The 9772-nt window shown below is 34.4% G+C and overlaps 1 protein-coding gene and 2 long non-coding RNA genes across 3 annotated transcripts; 2 read left to right on the top strand and 1 right to left on the bottom strand.

Moving 5' to 3' along the window:
- The first annotated feature begins 620 nt into the window (after positions 1-620).
- On the top strand, positions 621-1354 carry LOC109809207 (uncharacterized). Its single transcript, XR_002240657.3, has 2 exons — positions 621-1031; positions 1119-1354. It is a non-coding gene; the product is annotated as an uncharacterized LOC109809207 (long non-coding RNA).
- Positions 1355-4624: 3270 nt separating this feature from the next.
- On the top strand, positions 4625-6468 carry LOC145955918 (uncharacterized). Its single transcript, XR_014432689.1, has 2 exons — positions 4625-4869; positions 6083-6468. It is a non-coding gene; the product is annotated as an uncharacterized LOC145955918 (long non-coding RNA).
- On the bottom strand, positions 5121-6419 carry LOC109809392 (transcription factor bHLH51). Its single transcript, XM_020372690.3, has 2 exons — positions 6075-6419; positions 5121-5823 (listed from the first exon to the last, which is right to left on the bottom strand). Exons 1-2 carry the CDS (start codon positions 6417-6419, stop codon positions 5350-5352), a joined length of 819 nt encoding a protein of 272 aa, XP_020228279.1. The 3' UTR covers positions 5121-5349.
- Positions 6469-9772: the final 3304 nt, after the last annotated feature.

Below are 9772 nucleotides of genomic sequence, written 5' to 3'. Positions count from 1 at the left end.
AATGTTCTTGATCTGAGACAAGAACTCGCGCATTGTTTTACCATCAAGAGAAGTAGTACGAAGATCAGTACGGAGTTGACGGGCGCGTGCCTTCGTTTGCATGTGAAAATATTCATGAATCTTTTCCCAGACTTGATAGGAGTGAACGGAGCCAATGACACGAGAGAGGATTGATTTTGACAAAGTTGATTGAAGCCAGGTCAACAACATCTGATCCTGAACTTCCCAAGCTTCATACTCAGGATTGACCTTGTCAATGGCACGATCATCATCATTTAGATAGCGGGAGGGAATCAAAGGATTAACGACGAACCGTTGAAGCTTATGCGACTTGAGAACAGGTTCGATTTGTTGTCGCCAGTGAAGATAATTTGAATCATCAAGTTTCTCAGCGATGACGGTTGAAAAATATTGGGATGCGGAAGGGTGGGGATTAACGATTTCCATAAAAGGAAAAGAAAAGAACTAGGGTTTTGCTGTAAAGCTGTTGGCTCTAGATACCATGTTAGAGAGGATCAGAGAAAAAGGTTAAATGAGAAGGGTATATTTTCATTTCATTTAACTTGCTTGTAAAGAAATACAAAGGAGCCTTTTATAGAAGCTACCTCCTGCTAGTACAACTGACAAGAGATGATTACAAAATAACAAACCATAACAAAATAGGACAGGTGACAACTAGAATGTTTTAATGAAATAACAGAATGATAAAAGACAAAAGAAGAGTAATATTTTCCATATTACTCTCTAACAAAAATATATAATAAAAAAAAAATCAACGCTGGCGAAGAGTTGGGCCGTGTATTAAGTGAAATGGGCCGGGTCATTCTTGTTTGCTTTAAACTGTTGGGAACCCACGGGGTAACTATTAAAGCCCAATACTTGTTATTTGCTAGGGTTTATGGTTCGCTATAAATTGATGAAACCTAGCTCGCAGTCGCTTTGAATCTCCTTTCTTTACCCACCCACAGTCTACTCTCTGTTCGGCTAGGGTTTGTTGTCTGATTTTGTGGTTTATCACTATGAGAGCTAAGGTAGGGTCCTTTATATTGTTTGATTCTTTTGCTATTGCGTTTTTCTTACGCCGCTTTAGGTCTGATTGAGAGTTTGTATTTGTGCAGTGGAAGAAGAAGCGTATGAGAAGGTTGAAGAGGAAGCGCCGAAAGATGAGACAAAGATCCAAGTAGTGTGCGTCTTTCCCCAGCATCTATTGCCCCTAGTTTTGTTTTCATTCCGTTATGTTATTGTTTTCAGATCAAATGTTATGATACTTTTTTACTTCTTTATTTTGCTTTTCGAAAGATGTTATTCTCTCGAATTAACTAGTTTTAATATTCCGATCTCTTAATCTCGTTTATGTTTTTTGGTTTAACCTTTTTAATATGGAAATTTCGCGCACTGCACTGTACATACGATGTCAATTTGAGTAATTGATTGCGTGCAATTATTTGGTCTCTGTTTCTGATTGTTTTAGGGTTTAGGTTGAATAAAACAATTGCTTGGACCTAAAATTGTGTGTGGTAGGAAATACGAAAGGAGTTATGCGTCTAGGTTAATGGCTGGAAGTATAGTTTACATATGGAAGGCGGTTATGGTCTCTGATGAAAAATATCAGTGTTAGAGAAAAAGATATTGGGTATGTGTCTAGTTATATGATACTTCTGTGACTAGTATGTGTCATCACAATTTGGTATCGCGAATGTGACCAGCGAAATGGTAATTTCCTATTGGGACTGATACATATCAGTTTTGGAATCAACAACAGAAGGAAGTTGCAGATTCCAGAGTCTGAGAAGGCTTGTTTCGGGGTTAATGTGGTGTGATTAATTATTTTTATTAGTTGTCAAAGTATTCCCATGATAGGCTTAAAGGACGAAACTCGTTTTTCATTCATGTCAATTTTTTATGATCAGTAGACGATCGGATCCGATGGATACAGCCCGTTCTGTTGTTTTGTCAAACAATAGTTTATGGTTGCATTTGAGAGAATAACGTGGGTTTCATTAACGTTTTGGCGATTCAGCAAATATCGAGTAAATGTGCCACGAAATGCATGATGGATGCAGTTTAACATTCAAAAGAATGATCGCGAAGAAGTATCTTTCGACACTGAAAGAGCTATATATGTGGCTCTGTTATTGATGTTAACGCGGGTTGCATTAGCGAGACCGACCTGTTGTTGCAGTTCATGCTGATTCTTAGTGCTAGAAAGACGTCTGTGCGACTGTTATTCGTTAATTTGTTATTGGATTAAAAATTAAGGTTGATCAGTATTGTCAGTTTTAAAGTAACAAAATTATAGGTTAAATTGTTATTGGATTTCTCAAAACTATTTTTTCAAATATAATCCAAATGTAGCCGGAGGGTTGAATTAAAAATGCAATAAATTGTGCAAAATTTTAACATTTATTTAAAAAATTGGTTAAGACAAAAGCTCGGTGTATTGAGGAGTTTACGGATGTTTAATCTAGTTTAATTTCATGATATGTGATGCACACGGAAATAAAACATGATTTGTGAGCTATGTCCATCTGTTATTTAGGTCTATGGTGAAAAATAAGCGTGACATTTTGGTTAGTAAGCGGAGGGATCCAAGAGACATCTTGTATTGTAATTGCAAATTGCTTCAGTTTGACATGCAGATGGTATGAACCAGATATATAATAATATAATGATAAGATGAAAGAGCAGCTCGTCATCGACCATAGTTGCCGAAAATTTTGTTCTTGTAGAACGTGTGGAGTTTAACTATGGATTGTTCAGAATTATATTGAAATATTGGCAAACAAAAATACGGAAATATTCATATTTTTTGTTCCATACTAATGTATCGATTTTGGATTTAAAATTTTGATTTGAAATAACTTACAATAATTTTATTTTATAATTTCTTATTACTAACTTAATTTTTGACTTAAGACATCTATACATAAATCATATCATTTCAAGTAAGTTGTAATCAAAATTCATTTTATATAATTAATTTATTGAAAGTCAATTTTTATCGATATTCAACCAAACACACGTATCTCAATAGAAGTAAATTAATATTTGCCTTACGTACAGTCGATACTATTAAGAACCACCAAGTTCAGTCTCATAGTTGAATGTTGGGGGTAATATAGGCATAGTCATAGCTTGAATCTTGTCCTATAGATTTTTGATATTTTTTTTCTTCTTTCGCTTAATCTATTTTTTTTTTCAATTTTAATATGATAAAGATAAATATAGAAAAATGTTTGTAATTCATATGGACTAAAAATTATTATTATTAAAGTTGTCCAACACAAGTCGATACCTGATGTGGTGGTAAAAGCAATTCCCGTCTCTCTCCCACTCAGTTGTGTGGGTCTTTTCTTAATATTTTCATACTTTTCGGCTGTTTAACGTGGGTTGTCTTTACTGTGATCTATTTTTACTGTTTAATATATGATTGCTGTTTGAAACCTGCTGCCTTTCTTTTACTTTTCTTCCTGTTTCTGTGCGGCCACAAATCTTTTTTTTTTTTTTTTTCCCTTATACTCTTGTAACTTGTTAGACTCACGCAAAGTGTCAAATCATTTGACAACAATAGACGAAAAATAGTGTAAAGAGATTCTTTTTCAATGAACGGAGTTTAAAAGAAATCATGTGAGAAAATCAAAATTAATAAAAAATATATATACTTACATTTTCTAGTAATTGCAGATAGTGGAAGCTAAACTTGCTTTAAGATTAAAAAGATCTGTATGTACTTTGTTACAAAAACAAAAACGCCTAAATATACCAAGTAAATCGCATGTCAGTCATGATATTTTTTGGTCTAAAATTTAAATGTTTTATATAAAAATAAAGATGTAATTTTAATAAAAAAAATACATTTTTTTTCTTTACATGTGATAAGATTTTAACAAATCTATAAGAAGATTTATTAATTTTTTTAATATATTCTTATCCTATCTTTTATCAACCCTAAATTATTTTTTATTTCTGACTCCAAAACATGTGATACCTAAAGGTAAAATTATTCATGTTCCCTTCTATCATTCTTGGCTTTTAAAAAATATTTTTACATAAAATGTTACAAACTCATTACCCACTTTAAGAATTGAATTTCAAGTTTGAATTGTGGAAATTTTTTTTTTGTTGAAATCTGACTTATATATTTTACTTGAGTTAGAGTTAAAGTTTGAGTTTGATTTTGATTTGTTAAAAGTTGAATTTACTTACGAATTGGCTTTTTTTAAATGAAAAATAAGTATAAGCTGATCTAATATAGTACAATAGAAAGTAAATAAAGAAAAATAATTAAAAGAGAATAAAATAACCGTTGTTAAAGCATTTAATATATATATATATATATCGTCGCTGTATGTGAAACACTCATAAAATGCAAAGTTAGAGGTGGAGAGCAGAAAAAATTTACAGAGTTTTTTATTTCCTCTCTCCCCTTTAAATCATTTGTATTAAGTTGCTTTTGTTTTAACAGTAATAATCTATGCAGTTTTTATTTACTGAAAGTATCCTGTTTACAAGTATCTTAAAGTTAGTTAAGAAATATTTAACAAAACATATTAGATGTCTTAAATTATTCTAAAAAAATAAATATTAATTAATTTTGTAATAACAATTTTTTTTCAGTGTTTAGCTCCATTAATTAATAAAGAAAATATCTGGCATCTGGTGCTGTCATACCGGAGAAGAAAATAAATTGAGTGGACGTGCTGAATCCATTGATCACTTGTAATTGAAAAAGTCAAACGTGATGTGATTTAACACTAACATCTGTCTGCTTAGAATTAATAATAGGCAATGCAATGATCAGTTGCTTTTCCATTGTTCTCTTCCTTTCTCTTGCTGTGTTATTCACTGATTCCATCGATCCGATCATAGGTAAATCAATATGCCACTTTTCCATTTGAAGCACCAAGAGGTCACACCAGATTTCTTTACCTAGCCTTTTTTGTTCATTTATTTTCTTATCCTTTTACAAATGTTTTGTTTTAACTTAATTTCCCATCATAATCACTAGTGACGACTCTTTTCAATTTGAATTCTAAGTATTTAGCTGCATTAGGTTAAATTTTTAAATATATTTTTTTATTATTTCTGATAAAATTAAAATATACATATGGTATAGAAGGGGAAAAAAAAAAGCTTTGCTTTGCTTCCTTTCCATTCCTTTCAATTAATTTCCCATTCTTTAACTTTGCCTTAATTGGAGGCACAAAACTAATATTTCATCTTCCTAATTGACGGACGAATATATTTGATAGGTATATAAATATTGAAAAATGGAGCAAATAATTGCCCCACTGAAATTGACCCTCCTAAGAAAAAAAGGGGGGAAAAGATGATTTTGCAACAAATAAGTTACTCTAGACAATGAGAAGGCAAGAAGAATCTCTGCCTCTTACTTCTAGTGGGACAATTAGATGCCATGTTTGATGAGGCAATTTTGGTCACAGCAGATTTGAGGGACTGTTTGAGAGTGGTAAGGCAAACACCCTCTTCATTGTCCTTAGAACAAAGCACCAATATGCTTTTAATCCTTCCACCAACACTGGCTATCTCAGCTTTAACTGCTGTGAGTCTCAATCCTTTGAGGACTTGGATGAGTTCAGGGAACAATTCTGGTCTATCATCACAGCAAACAGAAGCTTTGATGACCATATTTTCCTTCAATTTGCTCACTTTGGTGCAGCTTTCATCTTGAACATGGTCATAGTCAATTGATACTTCATCAATTTCAGTTGGAACTGTGAAGGCTCTGCTAACATCCATGGCCTTTCTCTTTAGATCTTTCACTTGGTCTATCACACTTCCTAGTAAAGCTGCCTTATCCATCTGCATGTACACAAATGTTAATCAGTTTTGTCCAATATTCTCTCCCTTGTTAAGATGAAAAAGTGGAATTGGAAATTGGAAATTGGAATGCTTATATAACTTTGTTAAGGATCCCATGTCATATCAAATTCCATTCATCATCTAGTGTGATGATTAGGAACAAAATCCAAGTTATTCTCAAAAAAATGTTCATACTTAATAGTACAATTGAAAGTACTGCTACTGCTACACATGCATTGAAATTGGTTTACCTTGTCAGACTTAGGAATGAGTTTTCTGAGAGTTGCAAGCTGTGCATTGATCCTATCTCTTCGCCGTTTCTCGGCTTGACTGTGACTCTTGGAAGCACTTATTGCTCTCTCTTCTGCAACCCCTTCAAGGGGTAGTGGCCATGAGTGGAACTCACCAAATTGAAGAGAGGCAGAATCAGAAACATGAGGTAGTATTTGTGCAGGTATTGCAAAGGAAGAAGAATGATCACTGCATTGAGGCCAGCTTGTGCCCATGTGCCAGCCAGAATCATAGTAATTTTCCATGGTCACAATGGAAACCATTCTAAAGTTTCTTCCATGATTTCTGAGCCTTTTATCTCCCATCTCTAGTTACTGTTTGCTGCACTAATAATGGTTGATCTTCTTCTTATCTTGATGGTGACTGGTGTGATAAACAATACCCTTTCATTGGTCAAAATGAAAATCAATTTTGGTTGTACCTGTCAGTCACTTAACCAAGAAAATTTTTCCCTCCACTAAATCTAACGAACTTAGACTTTATAAGGAAGGGGAAAATAAAGAGTGAAATAATAAGGTATAGTGTGTCTTACAAGAATCGTGTCCATAACTGTGTCAGACACATCAATACAGTGTTTTGTAAATGTGTCGGTACCTCGTAGATGTGCTGAGTAAGAATTTGAATGAGAAATTAAATGGTATATATGAGTAGTATCCGGCAAATGAATTGGGGAAACACTGTTGCAACTTTAGCATGTAGTTGATGTAGTGGATGATGATAAGTTACTCATTGTCTTATTTTTATTAGGCCACAAAGTGATTTATCTGATCTGGTGATAATTAATGCTATTTGCTCTCTTTTGATACGTAGCATAGGTCTTACCTAATTAGAACTCATGTTGTTTTACTTATCTCGAACTTTTGCCTCATAGACTACAGCTTTAGATTAATTTCTTTTGATATAAAAAAATAGAAGCATTCGTATTTTCACGATGTTTACCTAGATGTTACCTGAAATAAAGTGAGTCACCATTGTACTAAAGAAAAAGTCATACATGAACCTTCATCAGTTAAGTATTTTTGGATTGGTTAATCGTTTGATAAAGTAAAAGGTAGGCACTGAAGCTTACACGAAAGTGCTAGTGATGGTGGGTCCCATTCACCCAAGATACTTCAGATCTTCCACACAGAATTATCAATTTGGTGAAATTAAGCTTTCATGCTTTCACCCATGTCCCTGCACAATTATTCCAACCAATGTTTTAGTCTGTGTCATGATAGCCAAGATGAAAAAGGTTACCGAAAGAAAATAAGCGCACACACACACATAGGATCACGAAGTTAAAAAAAGCCCAAGATTTTGCTCAATCATGAATTGGACAAACGAATGATGTAACCGCATTAGTAAACGAATTGCACTTTAAGTTGATGACACTTGGTGGGTCCTTTTTGCCAATTTAAGCGTATGCTATGCTAGTAACTTGACTAGTCCAAAGCATCAACGAAATCTAATACGGTTGTTATATAATTAAGTTCTTTAAACATAAAAATTAATCCATAAGAAAATAACACCTCTTTATTTTGGTAACTCCTAAATTTTCTGAAGCTAGTTTCTAGCTATATATAAGTTGCGATGTTTACGTCGATGATTTGACAATAGAGTGATTCGATCATAGATTAGATCATGAGTACCGTTAGGTGACTTGAATGTACTGACAAAGGTTCGATTATCTAATCAGATGTAAAACTTTATTAAGTTATTTTTATGCCTCCAAAAGACTATCGTTCAAGAGATCTTGATGAGTAGATCCCATTTTGATTGAAAGTTGTAAGTTGATAGCATGAGTGAGTAAAAGAAGGGTAACTTTGATTGGAAAGGTTGCTTAGTGTGTGTGTCTGGAGCAGAAGCTAGCAAACAAAGAAGGCTGAATAAGAATGAGGTGGGGCCCAATACACACTCACAATTGCAACTCATAATAAAGAGTGACACGACTTCTGATCAACCACTCACTTTGTTAGCCTCCGTCTATCCATCTCTCACAACACAACTTGTGTGGTTCCATATTTTCTCCTTTCATCATTTTCTCTCAGTGTCTCATCAAGGGCTTTTTGGGTCCCATAATCTCAGAACATATCTGCAGTATATCTTACATTAATCACACCGTCGGCAAGAGATCATGTGTCACGATAAAAATATGCTAAACCAAAATGATAACATAGACAGCACGTCTCTTAGAAGCGTATGGTTAAGTACTTGTCTCTTTGGTTAGAGAAGATCACGAAAGCTTCTAATTAATGTAGGATTTATGGATTCGTAATAAATGTTTCAATCACGAGCCCACTTTTTTTGTGCTTCACAACACAAGGTACCCATGCTATATTATTGGGTGAGCTATGCAGTTTATAAATGTCAAAATAATTGTATGATACTATTTTAAATAATTTCTCAAATATTTGACTTTAGAGTTAAGTTTTTATAATTTTAATTTTGAATATCATTCAAAAAATCTCTTAATAATGGAGATATATGTATGTTTATAAACTCATATTTATCATTTTGTAAGTGTAACGACCCGCTATAGTCTATACACTTAGTGGAATCGCACTACTGCTAGTAAAACTAAGAGAAATATTAAGCTGGATAACTCATACATACATGTACAAATAAAAATGAAAATAACTAAGTTTCTGGTTCCATATATGTATAGTCATCCAAAAAATAATATTCCTTAGTGCCGGTCAAACACATATAAAACCGTTACCCAAAATAGTAACTCTAACACGAGGATTCAACTCCCCGTCTCGCAGCGGTCACCCAAACTCCAAGCTAGTCCCGACCTGCTCCCATACCAAGTATGATCATTGCAATTCCACCACATGGAAATAGAAGGGTAAGCTAGAATTCACAAATCAATCATACAAGTATAGAACAATAATCTATACTACACCATCATCCCGCTATCAATCATGTTCATAGAGTCACACCATACACTCTATCCAATACTACTCATGCATAAAATACAATCCACCAATCATGAAGTCAAACACCACACTTCATCATGTTATTAATCAGGCAATAAATGCATCTCATGACAGATATCAATGCATATCAATCTTCTAATGTGTCGTCACGCATTCACCTAGGAGATCTCCATAACAATAGAGCTGTATAAGTGACATTACATCCTACCGAAACCACCCCAACCGTTTTCACGCCCAATGCGCCCGCTCGGTCACAGCTAAACAGGATATATAATCCTCACTCGGGTTTACTCGGATGATGTCACTTACACAATTGGAATTTCAGATCCACCATCAGGTATAGCACAGCTGGGTACGGGCTTACCATGACCTTGGCATGCATAACCAAGTCAATTGTGGAGTTCGCCCACCGACTATCCGCAAGGATCCACGCACCTTCCCGAGTACTTGGTTAAGAGAATAACCCTCGACCTCATACCCAGCTCTAACACTAGCTAAGGACTTAGAGGAGACTCACCCAACCCAATGACCTATCTGAGCACCACTCTCCCAAATCCAGTGGCCTCCCTGAGCACCACTCTCATATATCAGTGGCTTATCCAAGCACAACTCTTAAGAGACTCTATGTGAACTCTTCCAATTCGAAAATATTTTTCCTCTCCTCAAGTCCTAGGCTAGACTCATGCCATAAGGCATCACATGCAATCATGCATCATACATCATATATGGTCTGCCCA

This window comes from Cajanus cajan, chromosome 3 (genome assembly GCF_000230855.2).
Source record: "Cajanus cajan strain Asha chromosome 3, NIPB_CcT2T_4, whole genome shotgun sequence".
NCBI classification, from domain to species: Eukaryota; Viridiplantae; Streptophyta; class Magnoliopsida; order Fabales; family Fabaceae; genus Cajanus; species Cajanus cajan.
Note: the sequence above shows the minus strand (reverse complement) of the source record. Positions and strands in the feature narration are given on the sequence as shown.